The following is a 25,192-nucleotide window of genomic DNA, read 5'->3' as shown; positions in this document are numbered from 1 at the left end:
ATGTAGTGAGATATGGGAGGAGTCATGGACTAGAGTGAGGGAAAATCAGTCCTGATATCAACCCTGTCACTCAGTGTTTTATCTCAGACAAGCCACCTTTCTTTTTCGTGCTTTAGGCAGGTGGTATAGATTTGTAGCTCAGAGCTGGAGGTCTAGACCTAGAACTGAGTTAAACCTCATCTTCAACAATTATTAGTTGTGTGACCCTGGGCAAGTCACTTAACTTCTCTGTTTCAATGTGTTTTTTGTCTGTCATCTCTTAGGATTGTTGGCAAGGTTAATTCAGATAATAAATATAAAGCTCTTAGTACAATAGCTAGAAAAGTCTCAATAAGTGTTATGGATATATGAAAGAAATGTTGGGTTAGATGATCTTGAAGCCTCCATGTTCTAAATTTTTATAAATTTCATAAGTTATACAGGAGTTTAAAGCAGGCTACATGTTTCCATTCAGTCAGGGGTGGAGCTGAGAATATATAATGAAAAATGAATGTAAATTTCCTTTCAGTCAGTAACTTTGAGTAACCATAGAGTCAATAGGTTGAGGATAAGGACTTACTTGTTATTCATTCCTTGTGTTTTTATATCTAGCTCAGTATCTGCCCCTTGATATGTATTTAGTATTTCCTGGGGTGGGGCACTGAATAAAGTACAGATGTACAGCAGTTAATAAGTTTCCAGGTCAGACTTCCTGCCTTTGACTCCTGGCCCTTCCACTTATTTGTTTGTATGAATGGCAGCTCAGTTATCTTTGTCAAGCCTCAGTTATCTCATGTGTCAAGTGGGGATTGTTATAAGATTTACTTGATGCAGATGTCAAGCACATGGCCTAGTATCTGTCTCCTAGTAAGTGTTCAATAAAATAGCCATATATGATGTAAATTCGATATTGAGGATCGGGGATACAGCTAAATATCCTTTTCTACATGTACCAGAAATAGTGTAACAGTTAATACTCAGTGGCTTGTCTCCTTGGTATTCATCTCTGAGCTTGGTGTTTATGCTAGAACTATGACATTAGTTGGAGCCTTAGCCCTGTCTTCTAATTCTGAAAGCCAAAAATCAGACATTTAATTCCCTAGATGAAGACAGGCTGAAGGTCTTCAGAAACAATTACCATGCATGGCCATCCTTAGCAGCCTGGGTACCTTGTGGATTTGCTGACTGCCCTATCAGAATATTGATTAATCTTTCATATAATACAGAAACAGTCTTTAATACATATTTGTGCCTTCATTATTAATGAAATCTTAGCAGTTGGTGATGACGTTTTGGACAGTTTGTTTATCTGGTGGAAATGTCTACAAAAAAACCACCTGACACACTTCTTGGTGTAGAGCTCCTTTAAATCATCTTACATTTGAATGCTGCCAAAGAGAGTAAGCTTCTAAAAAGTGTAAACAAAATGACATGGTTTGAAAAAACATACATCTTCATGAAACAAATGTTCCCATTCCTATGTATCATTTTCCCACCCTCATTACAGCACTTCCTAGGTGCCAGACACTGTCCTAAGAGTGTTACAAATCATATATTGACTTATTTAATCCTTATCTCACCACTCTGATATAGATTCTGTCATTATGTCCATTTTACAGACAGGGAAACTGGGCCACAGAGAGATTAGGTAACCTGCCCGAGGTCACACAACTAACCATCTTACAGCCAGGATTTGAACGCAGGCATCTGGCTCCAGTACTCATGCTCTTGACTTCTGTGTTTGCTCTCCCATCTGTATTAGTGATTTAGTGGGAAGTCAATGAAGAGGTAATATTTGGGGATGACATTAAACTGAGAAGCTTTTTCAGTGATGTTGATGGAATAGAGTCCCATGTGGAATCAGTATAGTGAAATGGGGGAACTCAGACATTGGAGTCAGATAGTCCTGGGTTCATACTCACTGTACTGTTTACTAGATGTGTGTCCTTAGTCCCAACATTTTGTCCCCTCTGGTAGTGTTCTACCTCCCACCCTTGGTGGGGCAAGGATCTCATGGCGATGGGAGTGTACTGCTGGGCCCCCTAACTTTGGGATTGGCCATGTGACTTGCTTGCCATGAGAAGCACGTACTCCAGGTGGCCACTGGGTCCCCATCAGTGCCCCAGCCTCAGCTGGAGTGGAGCCAGCCCAGCCACCCTGCAGATATATGAGTGAGGTGTAAACACTTACTGTTGTATGTCTCACTCAGACTTTGTGCTTGCTTGTCTATTTTCCCAAGCGTAAAGTGAGGCTAAGTCTTATTTTGTCAACCGTAAAGGGGGAATAATAGCAATACCTTCCTCTTAGTGAAGCTGTGAGAACTTACTGAGCTAAGAGTACAAATGAATATTATGAAGTAAAACATTTCAGTTTCTATTGTTAAAGAATTGGTGATCAAGTTAGGATCGGTATTAAAATTTTCAGTGTTTACGGAGGGAAGCATGAAATTATGATATTCCTTCTGTTGATATATTTAAATAAGCAAGGTTTACCCAAGCCTTATTAAGACATATTTTCAAAATATCTTTTTACTAACAAAACATTCTTATCATGCATTAACGTGGGCTTCTTAGCATAAAAGGAATTTCATGTTTTTGAAATTAATGAAGTGGTTTTTTGTTTGTTTGTTTGCGGTACGCGGGCCTCTCACTGTCGTGGCCTCTCCGTTGCGGAGCACAGGCCCCGGACGCGCAGGCTCAGCGGCCGTGGCTCAGGGGCCCAGCTGCTCCGCGGCACGTGGGATCTTCCCGGACCGGGACACGAACCCGTGTCCCCTGCATCGGCAGGCGGACTCTCAACCACTGCACCACCAGGGAAGCCCATGAAGTGCTTTTCTTTTTGATTTTTTTTCTTTTTTAACCAGCTCACTCTAACCATTCTAGCCTACTAAATTCACGGTATATATATTTTTTTTTTCACAGTGTGTATATTTAATGGACAATAGTATAATTTGAGTATATGCAACAATTTCTAGGCTGTGTTAGGTTAGTTAAAACTTTCAAATGTTCACATTACCTAGAAAATATTTCCAAAGTATAACATATATGTATATCTAATGTAGAGTTTAAATGTGATGTAATGATTTGAAGGGATGAAAAAAAGAGAGAGGATAGATTGTTTAGATGAACTGAACCTTCACTTGGCTTGCATAAACCCGGACAAGCTTAAGCTTCCTTACAATGTTTATATAGTACCTTTCCACATATTTAAAAATGAGGTCTCCAGCCAAGTAGAGAGAATGTGGAAATTTTGCATCTTTTTACAATGAACCCTGTGGGATATTTAAAAACAGATGTATAGGGAAGAAAAGTAGATCTGTTGCTATTTTCTGTGCTAATATTAATGGACAGCATCCAAGGGTAATTCTTCCACTCTAGGTTAATTATAAAATGCTTATGAGACTTTCATGTCATAATTAGTATGCTTTAACTTATTTTATCTCTTACCTCTTTGGTCAAAATCTGCTCCATTGACTTTTTTTCAATGAGTTAACTGCAGCTTTAAGTGGTCTGTAATTATAACAGTGCTATCGAGGATTTAATCTACAAACAAATCACATATATTCCAGCAAGATGGCAGATTGCCAGCGTACTGATAGATAGTCATGTGCTGATAAGCCAGCTCTCTGATGGGCAGTGTTTACCAATTTCTATGGTGTAAATATTTCCACTGAGGCTGATTTCAAGCTACCAATCATTTGACAACAGCCTCTCAAAATTCCTAAATATGCAATAATAAACTTTTGCAAGCCAGTCCAAGGCAGCACACCACTAAACAGTTAGTTCTTGTACATACTGGACTATTATGTACAATAATGATGCTTTTTAATTATCCTACAGTGCCTTCATTCAACTACAACTCATACATTAAGAGAGTGTCTTTATGTAAGACTGTTAAGGGCCCTTTAGACTATGATTATAATAATTTAAGTCATAGACTACTTTGAGGTGCTAATCAAAGCTATAAAACCTTCTCTATAAGAAAAAAATAAAGTACACACTAAGAATTATGAATACGATTTCAGGGGATTCTTCTACCTCTGAAACTTGTCCATGGGTCTCAGATTAATAATCTCTGCTATCTCTTTGGGCCAAAGTAATTCGGCAAGCAACATTGTGAATTTCATTGCTTCAGTTCACTAAGTTTGTGAATGACTGGAGAGCTCAAAATCACCATTTCATTGAAGAAAAGTTAAATTACCAATACTTTATTAATCATGTTTACTATCTGGCCTTTTCTGTCATTATTCTAAAATTCAGTGATCACAGGGAATTCAAGAGGAGATGATGTGGTCCATTACTGAGTTCAACTGAGTAACATTGAACAATTTAGTTTTAGTTTCTCCCTTTATTCTACTAATTTTGTGTGAACTATTATATAAGCTAACTGTAGGACTTGTGATATTTCAATCTTCATTTTTAAATACAAGCTTCCTATATGTACATATGTGCATCTGTATGTATGTCTATATAGACAAAATTAACACTTTTTTCTCCCTTTTCTAGGGCTAGGCTTAATTAAACCTATTGCCCTCTGACTTGGTCAAACACCTTTTTTACATAGTCCCATGGTACTTGTATTTGGATTTTGTGGCACACTTCACAATTAGATTTAAACAATTAATTTTGTAATGATTTTCAAAAATAATCATTTCTTCTATTATATGTATAATTTAAAGGCCAGGTGATGCCACATGCACATTCCCTAATGGGTTCTGAAAAATTGTTGAATGAAAGAATTAATGATAATATTTTGGATATAAATGTTTAAGAGAAAAAAGATAAACAAGGAGAAAAAAAGAGAGCAAAGTTTTAATGAAGCAACCAAATTACCAGCTTCCGTTTTAGTGTTGTTTCATTTTCTATCCATCCAGCTACAGCAGCAATATTTTTAGCCCTGGTCAGTTGGAGTTGACGTTGATGAGAATAATCATACTAAACCTTCAATAGGCAAGCAGGAAACTCATTTCTCCTCCATTTTTGAGGGTTTTGTTTTGTTGAGTCTTTTCAACTTAATTCTTAAATGACCAGAGAATTTCTGCTCACCAACATAAACCATCACTAAGAATTCAGATTCATTAAAGTTGGCTTAAAATTAGCTAAGAGATTTAAAAAATATAGTGGATCACTTTGAAGATGACTGTTCACTTAGGAAATGATGCCAGAGACCAATATTCTCATTTTTTAGTAGAATGGTTCTTTCCACTTGGCAAAAATTCAGAGACTAAAAGCTAAAGCTTGCATGTTTCAGCATCACTAAAGCCTGGTGCTGAGAAGAGCCTTCTCACGTGGCAGGCACAGCAGGCATGCCGTTATAATCATGGCTGATTAAACGGCCAACTGAAGGTCAGATGACCCTGTCAGAAACAGAATCTTCGTCTTTCAGCTCTTTAACATGGTTTCATTTGGAGCTGTTTATTTGGCTCAGTACATCGGAATGTGAGACAACTCATCACATATTTATTGAACATCTACCATTGTGATCGATATATTGTCAGGATTCCAGTAACAGCAAAAAGGAACACAGGCTACTTCATGCCTTTGACAAATGTACATTCTGGCAAAGCAAGAATATAAATCATGGAAATACAGAGCAGTGTGAAGAAAGAGCTTAAGAGACATAAACTGATAGAAAAGTCAGATACCACTTCTATTTTAATAAATCAAGCATGGTTTCATGGAAGAGGCACCACTTTGAGCTGGACATTGAAGAATGGGTCATCAGATGGAGAATGGAAATAAAGAAGGTATTCTATAAACATATATATGCAGCTGGGGAAACTGGGGTGTGTTTTCATAAGAGCAAGTAATCCAATCTGAGTAGAAATATATAGTATTTGTGATGATACAATGGAAGGTGAGTCTGGAAGGTAGATTTTACCCATATTATATGAGTGACAGTGTTATAGAGGTAATGAAGGATTGAGTAGGGGGCACTCATGGGTTTGAGACCAGTAGTCACCATGTGACTTGTCTCTGTTCTGAGACAGTAGACGTACCTCTGTCTACTTATGGCGTAAGTTATTAGAAATCCAAGTCTAGACCAAATTATGAAACAACTAAGTTTATGTTTGGTATGGTTTGATTCTTTGGACCTTCCACCATAGCCTTCTCCCTCTTCCCATTCTTCAGAACTTGTATCTAATTCCACCCCTGGTGAGGAATGTCTGAGAATGACTTGGGGATTGGAACAGTGGGAATAATAGTTCTGAGGAGCATTCCTGTGTTATCAGGAGGACTCTTAAAGTCAAAGGCTTCAGGACTCCAAAGAATCACATTATAATGGCACAATATGAGGCAGTAGGGTAAACAGCTTGCTATGGAAGAACTGGCATGGACCCCTCAAATCATATAAACAGCTTCTCCATGTCTCCCTCTGTGTCTCACAGGAACCACTGGTTGTAAGAAAGACAGCCTGATTCAAAGTGTGAATAACAGAACACACCATTCCCAATAGTGGAAATGACTCAAAGTATAGGTGCCATGCTTTGCTAGTCATGTTCTTTTCATGAACTAGTAAAGGGGCATGAAGCAGTTAAGATAGTGGAAAGCTAACTAAAAATCAGGAGGTTCTGGGTTTTAGATCTAGATTTAAGTAGCAATTTTCACATTTGTTAAAAAAAGAAAAACTAGAATTGGATATATAAGTTCTAAGGGTCATTTTACCTCCTTAATATCATATAGGAAGGCGTAAATTATGGGATGTCCCTCCATCTAGTGTGGAGCCATAGAGGAATGTCAACTCTTTGAGAGTTTGTTTCTTAGTGCCTGTCCAGTACAGAGGGCTGTGGGGAAGTGAGAGCTGCAGATGGACAGCTGACAAGGGAACTGGGGACCCACATCTTCAGTCAGCTCCACAAGGTGACATTCTGTCAGGAAGATGTTCTGCTGCACAGATGGCCCCTGTGGGTGGTTCTGGGAGTGCCACTGTTTGCAGGAAGGAGTGATCGCATTACGGAATGCTGCTCGGAAACGGCGAGAGAGTAGGTTGTAGATAATGGGGTTGACAGCTGAGCTCAGGTAGAAGAAGACACCTGGAATGCAGGGGATTAAGAGACATGCCAAGGAGAAACTGGGGGAGAGGTACGACAGGGAGAAGCATAAATATTTAACAAAGGTCTTGAATCCCTTTGATTGCCTCGTTTGGAAGTTATAATATACATAAGACTCTAATTGAGAATACAAAATACTCTGAACAGATCTACCAGCTGTGTACTTAGGATTCAAACCCAGGAAGATTAAAGAGTCTTGGAAAAATTGAGGCTCGCATGGGATCTCTCTGAGATGTTTGGCAACTTCCTTTGATGCCAACTCGTTTAATCAAAGAACATGTTCCCATAGCATTAACGAGAGGTGCTTAAGTATCAGAGGAAAGAGAGATGTTTTCTTATCTCATTGGAGTTTTACTTAAATCTATAATTTGAAACTGCAGGTAATGGAGGAATAGTAAATCAGTCGAGGCATAGTCTCTGCTGAGAGTCCTTAAAATGCTAAATATCTCTTCAAAGAAGTACTCCCCAATGTCCTTTCCCTACCTAGCCTTTCCCCTTGATGGCTCTTCCCACCTTATTTCCAACCTTATTGAATATTTGTATTTTTCCATTTGTTTTCTCCACCAAATGTCTTGCACACTGGCATTTTCTTGGTTGATATACACTTTTCCTTTATTACCACATTCTATTCTATTTTCTCAAGGCAAAAGGGGAGCCTAAGGTTGAGAATCAGAGGACTTCGTTTCTGATCTTGGCCTTTGCTTATTCTGTGACCCTGGACAGAACTGGCAGTTCAATTTCTTTTTCTCTGTAAACTGGGAATGATAACACCTTTTTAACTCACCTCCCTGGATTATTGTGAGGATTAAAGTGAGATACTGTCTACAGAAGGGCTGAGAATAAGAATATAAAACAAGCGATAGGTGCTGTCCTCAACACATTCATTGTTGTCCTCATTTATATAGTTCAGGACATTCAGAGTGCCATATGCCCTGTGGACAGAATTGGGCAGGGAGGAGTGTAGGAGGGGAATATTTCTATAGACTGTTAATTTGTTCAATAAAGAAATACTGATTGAACTCATTGAACTTTGAGACACATTGGAAGGTAGTGGATTTAGACTTTGTTCTCCAAGGACTTGGAATAATATTGCAGAACAAGATTTATGCCTAACTTCAGTAATTAACAAAAGGATGATACCAAACAGTATCTGTTAAGAAAAGAGATACCAACAGTCATGCTATGGAAATTCACATAATGGCATAAACACAAGAACTCTAATGGTCATGACAAATTTAATGGGGGTGATTGGACTCTAGAGAGACCATGAAATGGGTAGGAGATCTTGGGGAAGGGAGGAGAGAGTGATGCAAGTAGAGAGGAGAGAGTGCTGCAAGTAGGAGGCTTAGCATGCACCAGTGTGCTATAGAATGATTATTGTGCAAGAATAATGCAGAACGTGCAGAAATCCCTGATTCACCAGTTTGACAAGCATTCAATACATGGTTTATGAATGAAAATACTATAACTAGAGGGTCAGAAGGCAAGTTGGGGCCATTTCTGGGGTAGCATTTAAGAGGTTTAGACATCATCTGGTTGGCAAGGTGGGGAAGGGAGAAATTACATCTTAACAGGAAAATGTTATTGTAAATGCACAACTTGGGAATCTTGAATTGGTTGTCTTGATGCCTCTGGAGAAGTGTAGATCAAGCCTCATGTGATCTTGTATGTTTTCCAATTTTTTTAAAGAATAAGTTATTTTATTTTATTAAAAAAATTTATTAGAGTATAGTTGATTTAAAATGTTGTGTTAGTTTCAGGTGTGCAACAAAGTGAATCAGTTATACATATACATATATCCACTCTAGTATTGAGTAGAATTCCCTGTGCTATACAGTAGGTCCTTATTTGTTATCTATTTTATATATAGTAGTGTATATATTATTTAAACACTCCCATTTTCTCAGACTAACCACAAAGATCAGAGCTATAAACAGTTTTGATTTTTTTGTCCAGAATAATAAATAGTTTAACATGGAGGAAAGTCCTAATGTCCAGGTATAAACTGTACACAAGCCCTGCTGAGTACCAAAAAGATGGTTGTAGAAAATAGATAATATATATGGTATTCAGTATGCATATGAATGCTATTGTTTTTGTTCTGTGCACATCTGGAGCTTAACTTGCATAAATTGATCTTATCTTTCTTCCTTAATGATGTCTTTGATAAAGAGCCCATAGAACCATCCAGTGACTAGCAGAGGTAGAGGGATAGAAGCGGTGTGACCCTAAGACTAATAGTTACACTGACTGAGAAAGAAAGACTCAGGTGGCCATTCTTTGCTCCATTTTAGAGGAAAGAACCCTGAACTTGAAGTTAGGTGACTCAGGCTTGAACCTTGTTTTTACCATTTGCCAACTGAGTGTCTTTGGACAAGTCATTTCTTCTTTGTAGAACTGTTTTTTAACCATAAAATGTTGATGATAATATCTACTTTACAAACTTGTGATGGTTGTAGAAGATAGGCTACAGCATTTTACAGCTTAGAAAGTTCTTCAATAGCAATTATTTTATTTGCTTCTTACCATCAGCCTGTGTTGTATATAGAGCAGGCATTATTGCCACCTTACAGTTGAGGAAACTTTGGCAAGAAGGAATCCATATTCTCCGTATCACTCAGAATATAAATGGTGGTATTGAGATACAAATCCAGGTCCCCTGATTTAGTAACCTTTCAACCACTCTCTCTCATATTCTGCGGTGTCCTTAACAAGCAGCATTAAAGTAGCCTAAAAGCAGACGTTGAGGCCCCATGAATACCCTTTGGCTGACTTTCATGAGGGTCTAACACTTGCTGAAGACAATACAGGATTTCAGGGACATGGATGTTTAATAAATAAGAACCAATTAAATCACATGGCCATTGAAAGGAAAACCAAAGGAATCATTCCTTTGACCATTTTCCTGCTGTAATCATCAAGCTTAGAGTTGACGTCTTTCATAAAGTAGTGTCTCAAATAGTAATATGGCGTATTTCTTTTGAACCTATAACATACCTAATCAATACTTAAATAAAATAAAAATCTAGTGTCTTCATTACAGTATGGCAGATCCCCATGAGAAATTGGTATATACAAATAGAACCTACTGCTCTAAGCAAGATGAAGAAGTTGCAGTTACCTGGATACCTGTGATACACCCAAACGAGCTAAATTTTACCTGATACCACATGGATGAGATTGAACACAGCAGCCAGGGATTCAGTCCACTCCTCCACAAAGCTGAAGAAGAGCCAGTCAATGTGGAATGGGGCCCAACAGATAGCAAACACTAAGACCAAGGCAACTGGAAAAGGATGATGAAGGGGAGAATTAATGGCAGTCAAAGCGAGAATAGGTATACAGTGCCCACACTGAGTTCATCCATTCCTTCTAGCATTTCCCCTCCATCTTTGTTAAGTTATAATTGCTAAAGGCCAACTAGATCCTAAAGAGACTCTACATAGAATATGTAAACATAAGAATGAAGTTTATAGGATTGCGAATCAGTTGTCCATATGGTTGTAAACGATTTCTTGTGTAATGTAAGTTTCCTTCAGGATATTTAGAATAGTATTGAATGTATTCAAAGTTCTGAAAACATTCTATTGTGGAAAATAAATTATGTTGCAAGTAGACTGTTGGAATCACATAAACTGGATATATAAGTAAAATGTTTGTGTTCAAGCAATTTGGTGTTCTTTAAAGTTATAGATTAATAACAAACTATGAAGTATAGTATGAATTTATCTTGTTTTTCTAGAAAAAAATCAGAAGTTTCTATGATTTTAATCATTTAAAATTCTGTAAGTCACCAAGGGAAAGAGAAAGGTCGAACAACCATGAGCATAATACAAGCATCTTAGGACTGCAATGGGGATGTGTCTATTATATTATAAATTGCTAGAGCACGGAATTCCTTCCACTTCCTTTATGTTTGTTTTTACATTTATTTTGAAATGATTACAGATTTACAGGAAGTTGCACCTTCCAATTTCTTATTTTCATCTTCCAAGACAGAGATTGGTGCTACCATAGTTTCCTTAAGGGGCATTTATTCTCCAGAAAAATAAACATGTATGTTTTTTTCTCTCTTGAATTTGTAAAATACTTTCCTTTCCTTTCCTTTCGAGGCTTGAGATTTACCTCAAAATAATCTAGTAGGGGCTAAAGGAGAGACAGGGATATAGAGGAAACAAGATGAGCTATGAGCTGATAACTTTTAAAGCTGGGTGATGGGTATTTTGGTGTTCATTTTACAATTCTCTGTACTCAAGAGCACATTTGATGTTTTGCATAGTAAATAGTACATATGTTTCCTGTTGGCATTAAAATACTCAGAGTAAGTTGTCTGCCTGCATGATGTGGTTTCAGGAATATCTGGAAGATTCTTCTGAATTTACCTCCCAAGAAAAAGTCCCTAATCTGCTTACTACTGCCTACAATTCCCTCTAGTTAAAAATTTAATTCGTGTTATAATTAAACTCTCTGTCCCCAAAGGCAAATAGTTCACAGTATATTTTATCATTGTGACTTTAATGTGAGTACACTTCATGTCCTTTTGTGAGAGATTATGATCAGAGAGATTATGATCAAAGAGAATTGGGGAGAAATATTGAAGACACTAGATTTCTTAGGGAAAGTCAGGTGCTAACAGGGGCTAAAAAGTTTCAAGAAGGTGATTAGTAGAGTTGAAGAGACATACAGTGACCTCAGAGGTTTCTGGGTTTGTATTTTTTTTTTTTTTTTTTTTTGGTTCATAGACATCACGTAGTTACAGTGAGTGTTTCATATGCATATTCGCCTGCAGGATTTGTTTCTTCCAACTTTCACGCTGTGACTTGGAAAGTATATTATAAACCTCCTTTCTCTAATTGATTGGTATCTCATTAGACCAGTTGGATCATATATTTTTTTTTATTTTTTGCTTTATAACAAATTTAATCAGTTATACATATACATATGTTCCCATATCCCCTCCCTTTTGCGTCTCCCTCCCACCCTCCCTATCCCACCCCTCCAGGCGGTCACAAAGCACCGAGCTGATCTCCCTGTGCTATGCGGCTGCTTCCCACTAGCTATCTACCTTACGTTTGGTAGTGTATATATGTCCATGCTGCTCTTTCACTTTGTCACAGCTTACCCTTCCCCCTCCCCATATCTTCAAGTCCATTCTCTAGTAGGTCTGTGTCTTTATTCCTGTCTTACCCCTATGTTCTTCATGACATTTTTTTTTCTTAAATTCCATATATATGTGTTAGCATACAGTACTTGTCTTTCTCTTTCTGACTTACTTCACTCTGTATGACAGACTCTAGGTCTATCCACCTCATTACAAATAGCTCAATTTCATTTCTTTTTATGGCTGAGTAATATTCCATTGTATATATGTGCCACATCTTCTTTATCCATTCATCCGATGATGGACACTTAGGTTGTTTCCATCTCCGGGCTATTGTAAATAGGGCTGCTATGAACATTTTGGTACATGTCTCTTTTTGAATTATGGTTTTCTCAGGGTATATGCCCAGTAGTGGGATTGCTGGGTCATATGGTAGTTTTATTTGTAGTTTTTTAAGAACCTCCATACCGTTCTCCATAGCGGCTGTACCAATTCACATTCCCACCAGCAGTGCAAGAGTGTTCCCTTTTTTCCACACCCTCTCCAGCATTTATTGTTTCTAGATTTTTTGATGATGGCCATTCTGACTGGTGTGAGATGATATCTCATGGTAGTTTTGATTTGCATTTCTCTAATGAGTAAAGATGTTGAGCATCCTTTCATGTGTTTGTTGGCAGTCTGTATATCTTCTGTGGAGAAATGTCTATTTAGGTCTTCTGCCCATTTTTGGATTGGGTTGTTTGTTTTTTTGTTATTGAGCTGCATGAGCTGCTTATAAATTTTGGAGATTAATCCTTTGTCAGTTGCTTCATTTGCAAATATTTTCTCCCATTCTGAGGGTTGTCTTTTGGTCTTCTTTATGGTTTCCTTTGCTGTGCAAAAGCTTTTAAGTTTCATTAGGTCCCATGTGTTTATTTTTGTCTTTATTTCCATTTCTCTAGGAGGTGGGTCAAAAAGGATCTTGCTGTGATTTATGTCCTAGAGTGTTCTGCCTATGTTTTCCTCTAAGAGTTTGATAGTGTCTGGCCTTACATTTAGGTCTTTAACCCATTTTGAGCTTATTTTTGTGTATGGTGTTAGGGAGTGATCTAATCTCATACTTTTACATGTCCCTATCCAGTTTTCCCAGCACCACTTATTGAAGAGACTGTCCTTTCTCCACTGTACATTCCTGCCTCCTTTATCAAAGATAAGGTGACCATATGTCCGTGCGTTTAACTCTGGGCTTTCTATCCTGTTCCATTGATCTATCTTTCTGTTTTTGTGCCAGTACCATACTGTCTTGATTACTGTAGCTTTGTAGTATAGTCTGAAGTCAGGGAGCCTGATTCCTCCAGCTCCATTTTTCGTTCTCAAGATTGCTTTGGCTATTCGGGGTCTTTTGTGTTTCCATACAAATTGTGAAATTTTTTGTTCTAGTTCTGTGAAAAATGCCAGTGGTAGTTTGATAGGGATTGCATTGAACCTGTAGATTGCTTTGGGTAGTAGAGTCATTTTCACAATGTTGATTCTTCCAATCCAAGAACATGGTACATCTCTCCATCTATTTGTATCATCTTTAATTTCTTTCATCAGTGTCTTATAATTTTCTGCATACAGGTCTTTTGTCTCCTTAGGTAGGTTTATTCCTAGATATTTTATTCTTTTTGTTGCAATGGTAAATGTGAGTATTTCCTTGATTTCACTTTCAGATTTTTCATCATTAGTATATAGGAATGCCAGAGATTTCTGTGCATTAATTTTGTATCCTGCTACTTTACCAAATTCATTGATTAGCTCTAGTAGTTTTCTGGTAGCATCTTTAGGATTCTCTACGTATAGTATCATGTCATCTGCAAACAGTGACAGCTTTACTTCTTCTTTTCTGATTTGGATTCCTTTTATTTCCTTTTCTTCTCTGATTGCTGTGGCTAAAACTTCCAAAACTAGGTTGAATAAGAGTGGTGAGAGTGGGCAACCTTGTCTTGTTCCTGATCTTAGTGGAAATGGTTTCAGTTTTTCACCATTGAGGACGATGCTGGCTGTGGGTTTGTCATATATGGCCTTTATTATGTTGAGGAAAGTTCCCTCTATGCCTACTTTCTGCAGGGTTTTTATCATAAATGGGTGTTGAATTTTGTCGAAAGCTTTCTCTGCATCTATTGAGATGATCATATGGTTTTTCTCCTTCAATTTGTTAATATGGTTTATCACGTTGATTGATTTGCGTATATTGAAGAATCCTTGCATTCCTGGAAAAAAACCCCACTTGATCATGGTGTATGATCCTTTTAATGTGCTGTTGGATTCTGTTTGCTAGTATTTTGTTGAGGATTTTTGCATCTATGTTCATCAGTGATATTGGCCTGTAGTTTTCTTTCTTTGTGACATCCTTGTCTGGTTTGGGTATCAAGGTGATGGTGGCCTCGTAGAATGAGTTTGGGAGTGTTCCTCCCTCTGCTATATTTTGGAAGAGTTTCAGAAGGTTAGGTGTTAGCTCTTCTCTAAATGCTTGATAGAATTCGCCTGTGAAGCCATCTGGTCCTGGGCTTTTGTGTGTTGGAAGATATTTTATCACAGTTTCAATTTCAGTGCTTGTGATTGGTCTGTTCATATTTTCTATTTCTTCCTGATTCAGTCTTGGCAGGTTGTGCCTTTCTAAGAATTTGTCCATTTCTTCCAGGTTGTCCATTTTATTGGCATAGAGTTGCTTGTAGTAATCTCTCATGATCTTTTTTATTTCTGCAGCGTCAGTTGTTACTTCTCCTTTTTCATTTCTAATTCTATTGATTTGAGTCTTCTCCCTTTTTTTCTTGATGAGTCTGGCTAATGGTTTATCAATTTTGTTTATCTTCTCAAAGAACCAGCTTTTAGTTTTATTGATCTTTGCTATCGTTTCCTTCATTTCTTTTTCATTTATTTCTGATCTGATTTTTATGATTTCTTTCCTTCTGCTAACTTTGGGATGTTTTTGTTCTTCTTTCTCTAATTGCTTTAGGTGCAAGGTTAGGTTGTTTATTCGAGATGTTTCCTGTTTCTTAAGGTGGGATTGTATTGCTATAAACTTCCCTCTTAGAACTGCTTTTGCTGCATCCCATAGGTTTTGGGTCGTCGTGTCTCCATTGTCATTTGTTTCTAGGTATTTTTTTATTTCCTCTTTGATTTCTTCAGTGATCACTTCGTTGTTAAGTAGTGTATTGTTTAGCCTCCATGTGTTTCTATTTTTTACAGCTCTTTTCCTGTAATTGATATCTAGTCTCATAGCATTGTGGTCGGAAAAGGTACTTGATACAATTTCAATTTTCTTAAATTTACCAAGGCTTGATTTGTGACCCAAGATATGATCTATCCTGGAGAATGTTCCATGAGCACTTGAGAAAAATGTGTATTCTGTTGTTTTTGGATGGAATGTCCTATAAATATCAATTAAGTCCATCTTGTTTAATGTATCATTTAAAGCTTGTGTTTCCTTATTTATTTTCATTTTGGATGATCTGTCCATTGGTGAAAGTGGGGTGTTAAAGTCCCCTACTATGATTGTGTTACTGTCGATTTCTCCTTTTATGGCTGTTAGTATTTGCCTTATGTATTGAGGTGCTCCTATGTTTGGTGCATAAATATTTACAATTGTTATATCTTCTTCTTGGATCAATCCCTTGATCATTATGTAGTGTCCTTCTTTGTCTCTTCTAGTAGTCTTTGGATCATATATTTTTATAACATTCTTTTGGGAGAGTGTGGATCAGTGCCTGGATGTGTTTTAAAATATCTTATCTATATAAAAGAGTGCACCGTTTATATAAAATCATACAATGTCATAGCAGGAATGACTACTTAGAAGGATTCTTAGCCAGAAGTCCTTATCCTGGAAGTAAAAGATCCCACGGAGTCCAAACTTGGGTATCAGGGGGTTCAGGATCCCCCTGAAATGGATTGTAAACCATTTGATGTATGTTCGTTTGTACACTTTCTGAGCAGAGAATTCACTGTTTCCACAATATTTTTAAAGAAACCCATAACACAAAATCGGTTAAGAACCACCTGCTCATTTTAGGGGGGAAAAGAGATACTTAAAGGCTCTTAGAGTGGATATGATTTACTAAGCATTGAACAGAGTGTATTACAATTGTTGTGATTTAGAGTGCTATTCTGAGGTTTAAAAACCACACTAGAGGGCTTCCCTGGTGGCGCAGTGGTTGAGAGTCTGCCTGCCGATGCAGGGGACACAGGTTCATGCCCCGGTCTGGGAAGATCCCACATGCCACGGAGTGGCTGGGTCCGTGACCCATGGCCACTGAGCCTGCACGTCCGGAGCCTGTGCTCTGCAACGGGAGAGGCCATAACAGAGAGAGGCCCACGTACCGCAAAAAAAAAAAAAAAAATACGAAAATAGAACAAAATAGACAGGTCCTAGGTGCTTGGAAGCCATGGAAGATCAGAACATGACACAGTGCTTCAGAAGAATTTTGATCCAGATCCCAGCAGTACTTGATCAATACCAAATATAACTCCTTTACTTTAACAAACAAGCAAAATACAAAATGGAGGTCTTACACAGCATTTTAGTGACTGATTTTCTGGATGGTCTTTGAATATTTGCAGTTACTTCATCTGCTTCAAGGGGTTGGTCTTTCTTCAGCTGCAAGAGAAATGCAAAGAGATATAAAGAAAGGGAAACATTTTCCCCTCCCATTAAGATCTGAGAAGTGTGACTCTAACACTCATTTTGCAGACAAAAAACTGGACTTAAAGAAATGTAAGAATTTGTTAACATGTAAGAATATGTTTAACAATAAGTTGGAGGTGGAGTTGGATCAAGGTCACCTAACTCAACTGGATAGATGGTTGTGGCCAAGTTCCAGGCAACCATTTATCCTATGCTACTCTGTAGAACCCTAGTTTTGTAGCATATTAATAGATATTCCATGAAAAATAAGAAATTTTGAAGTTAAAAAATGTTAGATAGGCTTTTTCATTCATCCATTCATTTATTCAATAATTATTAGACATCTATTAGAATGACATCCCTCTGCCTTGCGGTGGGTAGGCAGTAGAAAACAAAAACAGGTATTATTTCTGCTTCATGAAGTTTATAGTCTTTATTTTGGGTCTTCTCAGAGCCTTAAAATGCTAATGGACTTTACACATTTCCATGGGGGACAATGTGTCACCTTTCCTCCACCCCTACCTTGCACATCCCACATCTCCCACCCTCAAAGGGGATAGTGCTTCTTTGACTAAACAATACTCTTCCCAACGCATTTCAGTGGAACACCTGGTACCATCTTGAGAAGCACAATTTGGGAAACTCTGCTTTACAAATATTACCCATAAGGGTATATGTGTTTCTGAGTTTAGATGTTAAAATATACTCTTCCTTGTTGGAAGATATGGTGATCCTTAAAGTAGCATCTGAAAATTTCAAATATTAACATTTCCTGTACATGCCATCTCTCTTGCCCAGTTCAAGTCCCACCTACTCCTGGAAGACTTTTGTGGCCACTGTAGCCCATTGTCCTCTCCTTTCTCTGAACTCACATACCACTGAAGATCTACATCATTCATCTAGTTGTGAATTTTTTCTCTTTAATTCATATGTTCCTAATTTGTGGTGATAGTCAGCCAGATAAAAAAAGCTTTAAGGTCTCATGATAAACTACCATCATATATCTAGAAGATATATATGCCGATTGGCTCTCCAGCATTTATTCTCCTCTTCTCTTACCAATCGTGCCCTGATTTTCCTAGTAGATTTACTCCTTCTCCATTTCATAGTCATTAATTGGGGTGGGAATGATCCCACCTCCAGATACAGGTTTAGTCCCTAGATAACTTAGCTGCTATCCTTCAGTCACAGTGATTGGATAATTGAGACCAATGAGATTTCAGATATTTGCTTATACATTTAGGAATGAAAGTTTCATTTCTCTTTTAGTGGAACTACCAGAGGGAGCTTTTTGTTTTTTTCCTCACCATAAGGAATGTGCTTAGAGCCACCAGTGGACTGCTATGCAGATTTGGAGGTTGAAACCAATACCATAGAAAGAAGATCAAAGAAACAAAAATAAAGTTAGTCTTTGCTGACATTGTGTGTCTTACTGGATTAATCTTCCCCAAGAGCCAGCTCTCCCTCTGGATTTTTCAGGTCTATGCTCTCTTTCATATTTTGTCAGATTGAGTTGGAGTTCCCTCATTAGCAATGTAGTAAGTCTTGACAAACTAAGACCATCAGTGGAAGGAAAATTGAACCTGCTTTATATAGTCTCAGGGTAGATTAGGATCAATTTATTGAATTATAGGGAGACATATTTCAGTTCAAGATAGAGAAGAAATTAGTGTGGTTATGTGCAACAGTGGAACAGAATGCTCTAAGATGCAGTGAGCTTCCTGGGCTAGATGGCATTTTTACAGAATATTTAATTAATTTATTTATTTTTAATAAATTTATTTATTTATTTTATTCTTTTTGGCTGCATTGAGTCTTCATGTTGCATGTAGGCTTTTCTCTAGTTGTGGCGAGTGGGGGCTACTCTTTGTTGCAGTGCATGGGCTTCTCATTGCAGTGGCTTCTCTTGTTGCTGAGCACGGGCTCTAGGTGCATGGGCTTCAGTAGTTGTGGCACACCTGCTCAGTGGCTATGGCTCGTGGGCTTAGTTGCTCCACGGCACGTGGAATCTTCCCAGACCAGGGCTTGAACCCATGTCCTCTGCATTGGCAGGTGGATTCTTAACCACTGTGCCACCAGGGAAGTCCCTACAGAATATTTTAGAGAAGGTATTTAAAATTAAATAAGACTTGGAAGAAAAGATCATTAATAGTTGCCTCCAAAGTTCAACAGATCAATATCCTGTCTCTAACAAACATGTAAGCTCCTAGAAGTCAGGTTGCTTTCAGCATTGCACTGCCCTGAAGTATCCATGTGGATGATTAACAAAACTGGCCATCTGTCTCTTGGATATATTGGTGTTCTCTACATATACCTGTGTCTTCAGAAAGTGAGGGATTAAAGTTCTGTGAGATTTGACCCTTTGGAGTCACCTAGAACTTGAACGAAATAGGGGAAAATATTGTGCAGTTATTAGGAATAAATGGGAGCGAACTAAAGGTGATGTTATTAATATAATAGTAAAACAAAATAATGCAGGTATAGTTCTTAACTCAATGTCTGGCACATGATACTCAGTAAGTTATAGAATGTGATTCTGGGAGTTCCCTGGTGGCTTAGTGGTTAGGATTCCGGGCTTTCACTGCCATGGCCTGGGTTCATTCCCTGGGTGGGGGACTGAGATCCTGCAAGCTGCACAGCATGGCCAAAAAAAAAAAAAAAGTTTCATATATTGTGGTTCTGATTATTGTCCTGGGTTTACTTGAAAGGCATTTTTATGAAATATTTATTTATAGTTGTAGGCCCACTCATGTGTATTACTGAGTCCCTTCTAGAAATTCTCCTTCTCATGGTACCATTCACCACAAGCTGTACTCGAGCTGATGCAAAGAAGCATCCAGATACACTGAGAAGAAAACCACTGGTGTTGAAGGTTAGAGCAATGCATCAAACTGCACATCTTCCTAACTCATCTACAATTATGTTCTAATGATTTCATACCATTTAAAAAATTTTGTCCTTATTACAAGATAGTTATTCCATTATTTGATTCCAGTCCATAATCAAGAACAAAGAAAGATTTTTAAGATCTGTTAGTCACTTCTTCGGTGGCTCTAACAATTCTCACTGGGGATTTCTCCACCCCAGGGAAAAATTTCCTTAAATCAAACAGCAAGCAAATGGTGCACACAATCTTTTTATGAACCGGCTTCTTGTACAGTTTAGTTTGCACTGAAAAGAAAAATTATGTGTCTATGAATCATGACATTTCAGCTTCCTTAGGTTACAGTGACACAACTAGCCAACTAGAAGAAGAGTCAGAAACAGAATATTTATGCATATTATACATTGTTCCAGCAGAATTTGAAGGGGTTGACATAGTAGAATAGAATCCAAACTGTTTGTCTAGCCAACATTAAATGCTGCTTTATTTCTTGTTGAATAATTTCATTTCCCTTCAGATGTTTGGTAGAGTAGATATTTATCCATTAATTATTCTCACCCACCCCTAAACACTTTAAAAGTCAACTTACATAAATAGGAGAGGAAAATGGTCATCACTCTGTAGGAAGTTCAGAACCCTTCCTACCTCACTCCTTTTAGTTATTTTTACGTAAGATAAAAGGTGAAGGGGAGACGTGAGGTTGATTATCATTCAGATTGACGTATAATCCTGATCAGTTGTTTATACTGCTTAAAATCATTTCACCAGCTGTTCATTTATATAGATTGTGATTCATTTATATAGCTTTAGGATGCCAAGATATAATCATAGCTTTTGTGTAAATATCTCTATAATCTGAACAAAATCTGTTTATTTAAAAAAAAAAAAAAAAAACAGTCCAACCCTGTTTGTCCTGGCTGAATTCTGCTACAATTCATAATCCATCGGCTTCGGCTCAAGCTTTAATGCTGCATGTGGGAGATAAAAGGACTAGGTGAGAGCTTCCCAGGTGGGAAGGAACTTGCCCTGGGATTGCCTGTTTCCCAACTCCATTATGTTCGAACCCTGGAGAGCAGCTCGGTGGACACTTGTGTCCTGTAACGATGAAGCAGCTCTGATTGCTCAGCTTTGAGCATACATATTGCTCCCCTCCTTCTTCCCTGGTCCTGGGATTACATCAGTCTTGGTTTTCTGCCTTCTGAAGGTGACGGGGCCCACAGTCAATCATAACTTTCGACTTGCCATGAGAATCAGTACTCCTCAGAATTGATTGAATCTCTTCAAAAATCTTTTAGCTCAAAAAGGCTTTTTGAGACAATGTTTCCAAGTCTCCCATTTTGAAGGTAGAGAAGCTGAAGTCCAACAATAAAGGAAATAATTTAGCCACATTCACTCATTCATTGAGCTTACAGTCGAGTTGGAGAGGAAGAAGTTAAGGAACCCACAAATATAGAATTATAAATTGTGATAAATGCAATGATGGGAAATTGCTAAGAATCATGAGCACCTAGAGAGGGACCAGGTAGTTAGGGAATCAGGGAGAGCTTCCTGGAGGAAGTGTGAGTGAAGTATGATTTAAAGGATCAGTGGGAGTTAGAAAGGCAAAAACAATTGTGGTAGTAGACAGAAGGAACATTTCTGGCAAAAATAGAGCAGAAGGTGCAAAGGTCTTGAGACCAATGCCACAGACTAAGGCCTACTTCTCATTCCTAGTCTAGAGGTCTTTAAATTAAATGTTACTACAGAAGTGACATTCTAAGCAATAGTTCCTTTCCTGGTGTCCTCTGGGTAACACCTCATCCTTCCTGAGAATAGGATGCTGTAAGTTGCACTAAACACACAAAGCAAACTAGGGTGGTTTCTAAGCTGTTGTCTGAGTTGTCACTTAGCTCCTGATACAAGGTAGCTATAGATTCATGACAACAAAACAAAGTGACACTTAAATTAATTGCTTGGAGGAGGAAACGTGTTTCCTATTCACAGTTAAATATCTCCTCTAAATTGATCCAAGGCAAGTGATTGTTTGCTGTTTGAAGAGATGGTATTGATAAATTTGGGATGGATATTTCTCATAGGGCTCATGATATTTGGAATCCTGCAGAAGTCCTTTCCGCCACAGTTGGATACACAGGGCTTTCTAAAGACATGATGACTGTAAACTAGTCTGGGTTGACACTTGTCTCTGGGAATTATAGGGGCCAGCCCTCCAGGAGACTGGCATAACTCTGCCTGATTAGATTTACTCCTGTGTCCAGACATCTGTTGTACTTAAAATCTATTCTTTCTCCTTAGACGTTGCCACTCTGCTTAGGCACAGTATTTATTTGAAAGGACCACCTGTGGAGCACTCGTTTCTGACACACACGTTTCTCAGAGATGCACTGAGATGAGAGTATATTAATTATCACATAATACATGGTATCAGAGCTATCTTGGTACATATGATGTGAATGTGATGTCTGCTTTGTTTTCCTTTCATTTATAATTCACATTGCTCCCACTCACAGATTTTCCTTTCCTTTTTTTTTTTAAGGAATCACAGGCTGTTAGAGCTATCAGGAGCCTTAGATATGATCTGATGTAACCTTTTCATTTTATAAATGTGAAACCTAACTCCAGGAAAGAATTAAGGGGCTTTGCCTAAAGGCATATTATATGTGAGCTTCAGGCCTGGGAGTCTGAGTGGTCTCATGACTATTTCCTACACAACCTACCTATTAAATGGGTATAAAATTGTCATAGTTAGATTTTATCTCTATGAATTTGGCTGCAGAATATGCCAGGAAAGGAATCATAGAGACTCACTCCTACCTTCATCAAAAGCAAAACAACAGTTTCAGACAATTCAGATGCAGGAAAAAAGAAAAAGAAAGAAAACAAAGGAAAGAAAGAAGAAAGGAAGGAAGGAAGAGAGAGAGAGAGAGAGAGAGAGAGAGAGAGAGAAAGGCAAGAAAGAGAAAGAAAGAAAGAGAAAAGAAAGAAAACAGTTTACCATGATGAGCACAGGAGAGAAAGCTCTAATTATAAAATGTTGCAAACTAAGTAATAATATTCTATTAATTCCAGCTATCTCTTATTCACACTGTCTTCTAATCTATTTTATGTATTCTGTTTAATTCCTCATCCCTCAGTCTCCACCTGTTGAAAAGAAGTCCAGGTTGATCTCACTTAGGCCATATTTTTACATTTTAATCTGATATTTCAACCAAAGGATCAAAGCAACCACAAAGAAGGGTCTGACTTTAAAACTATATCTGTCTTGGAGTATAAAATAGGCAGAGATAGTTTATTTTACACTCAGACCAAGTTGGTGCAGAGGAAAATTTCAATGCAGGCAAAGCAGGTGAGGGCAGGAAAGAGACAGCAGGGTGTGAAACAGTCTCTCCATGGGCAGCTGCCTTGTGCTATTTAAAATGAGGCTCAACCTCAGACCTACTGAATCAGATTTTCCTGGAGGGAGCGACCTGCCCATGGGTACCCATAGTGAGGTTTCCAGGTGATTTGTAGGAACACCTGGGTTTGAGAACCACAGGTATAGAGGGGAGAACAACGGAAGGTGAGTTAAAGGAAATGAGTTATAGTTGTGGTTACTCTTTGTCCAATTTGAATCCAGTTCTTTAACTTCCGAGTTTCCCCTCTGAGCTCATCCTATTTTTCTCTATGCTCCCTTCCAATTCTGAACTTCTCCAGTTCTAATTGTTTCTCGGAACTTTGAGTAAGAGAAAAAAGAAGGGATGCTGCCATAACGGTTGCAGCCAGCTTGGATACTCACTTTGAGCCCCATGAGGTACTAGAGGACACTGATGACCATCATGGGGAGGATGCAGAAGAGGAAGGAGGTGACCTGGATAATGAAACTGTAGATCCACATGGGCTTAATGATCGTACAGGTGGCAGAGCCCGGGACGAAGGACCCATTGGGGAAGTAGCGGAGCTTGATGCCATGGATACTGGTGTTGGGCAGAGAGAAGAGAACAGAGAAGCCCCAAACGATGCCGAGGATTCGGAGGGCCCGCCGCCGGGTGCTCTCCAGCTTGGCGCGGAACGGGTGGAGGATGGCCACGTATCGCTCCACGCTGACCGTGGTGATGCTGAGGACGGAGGCGAAGCACACCGTCTCAAAGAGGGCCATCTTGAAGTAGCAGCCCACGGGCCCCAAAAGGAAGGGGTAGTTGCGCCACATCTCATAGACTTCCAGGGGCATCCTGAGAAGCAGGACCAGGAGGTCGGAGACAGCCAAGCTGAAGAGGTAGTAATTGGTGGGTGTCTTCATAGTCTGGTGCCGAAGAATCACCAGGCACACTAGGAGATTGCCAACGACCCCCACCACCAAAATCAGAGTATACACCACAGACACTGGCAGGAAGAGGTGGCTGCGTGGAGGCCCGCAGAGCAAAGCTAGGTAGTCATCAGTGTTGTTCAGGTATTTCTTGAATGGATCTTCCAGTTCCTTTTGGTAGGTCCAGGAAACATTCTCATGTTTTTCCATCACTGCCGTTAAAATCCAAGACCTGAGCCTCCTCTGGAATGATCCTCTGTCCCAAGCTGAGCCGAAAAAGAAAGAGAAAGCAGGCAGGAAAGCACAGGCTCAGTGAAGGAGGCCGGGAGAGGGCTAGTGCTTCAGCAGCGTTGGGCTGCTCAGACCTCAGATCTCTTCTGAAGAGCCCCCCACCGGAGACAGAAGCCCCGCCCCTCTGCGGGCTGTGGGCCAATGTGTGTGTCAGACGCTCAGTAAGAGGACAGCTGGGTGGGGCGTGCTAGCTTCCTGTGCAGGAAGCAGGAGAGGACGGGGAGACGTTTCTCTGAATTGACAGGAGCTGGGAAAGCAGAGCTGTCACAGACGGTGACACTAAGTTAAATAAGGTGTGGGCACTCGGAGCTGTGCATTTTGCAAAGTTTTGGGAATCTGGGTGGAAATACAAATTTAGGTCGCAAGGTCATGTGTAGAAGAGTACAAATCTCCATTGATCCTTGTCACCTGTACAGCATAGCAAAAATGGGAGATCAATAGATTTCTCAAGTTATCTTGTTCCATTGGCAATTCAGGGCTCCCTGGGGAAAGTGTGATCAATATGCCTTTTGGGTTTTGATTGTGTCCACGATAGAATCCAACACCTGCATGTCATCTCGCCCTGCCTGCTGTCTGACACTTCAATCTCTTTAGACAGTACCTTGCTGTTGCAAAAGTCAGTAGGATTTAAAATCAGGAACATCTGTAGAAACCCTGTAAGACTTTGGGAAAGTGACTCCAACTCTCAGAACCACATTTCCTTATCTGTAAATTGGAGATTCATTCATTCTATTTTATTCAACAAATACTTCTTGAGGATTTACTGTGTACCAGGTAGTGTTCTAGACTTTGTAGAAACATCAGCGAACAAGCAGCAAAATGTCTCTGCCTACATGGAACTTTTCTTATAATAGGGAATTCTGAAAATGTACAAGCAAACTAATGAATTAATATAATTACAGATCATAATTTTTGCTGTAAAGAAAAAGAAGGATAAGGGACCTACAAACATAAGACTGGAG

The 25,192-nt window shown here is 38.8% G+C and overlaps 1 protein-coding gene across 1 annotated transcript; it reads right to left on the bottom strand.

Moving 5' to 3' along the window:
* Positions 1-6,716: 6,716 nt before the first annotated feature.
* Positions 6,717-24,299, bottom strand: LOC309804637 (neuromedin-U receptor 2-like; the record flags this gene model as incomplete). Its single annotated transcript, XM_082622057.1, is given in 5 exon segments — positions 6,717-7,012; positions 10,191-10,316; positions 16,665-16,749; positions 23,433-23,450; positions 23,454-24,299. Coding segments are annotated over 5 exon segments (1,221 nt in total). The 5' UTR covers positions 24,150-24,299.
* Between the last annotated feature and the right edge of the window lie 893 nt (positions 24,300-25,192).

Source organism: Mesoplodon mirus (assembly GCF_964341445.2).
Source record: "Mesoplodon mirus genome assembly, chromosome: 5".
NCBI lineage: Eukaryota > Metazoa > Chordata > Mammalia > Artiodactyla > Ziphiidae > Mesoplodon > Mesoplodon mirus.
This window is presented reverse-complemented; position numbering and strand designations above follow the sequence as displayed.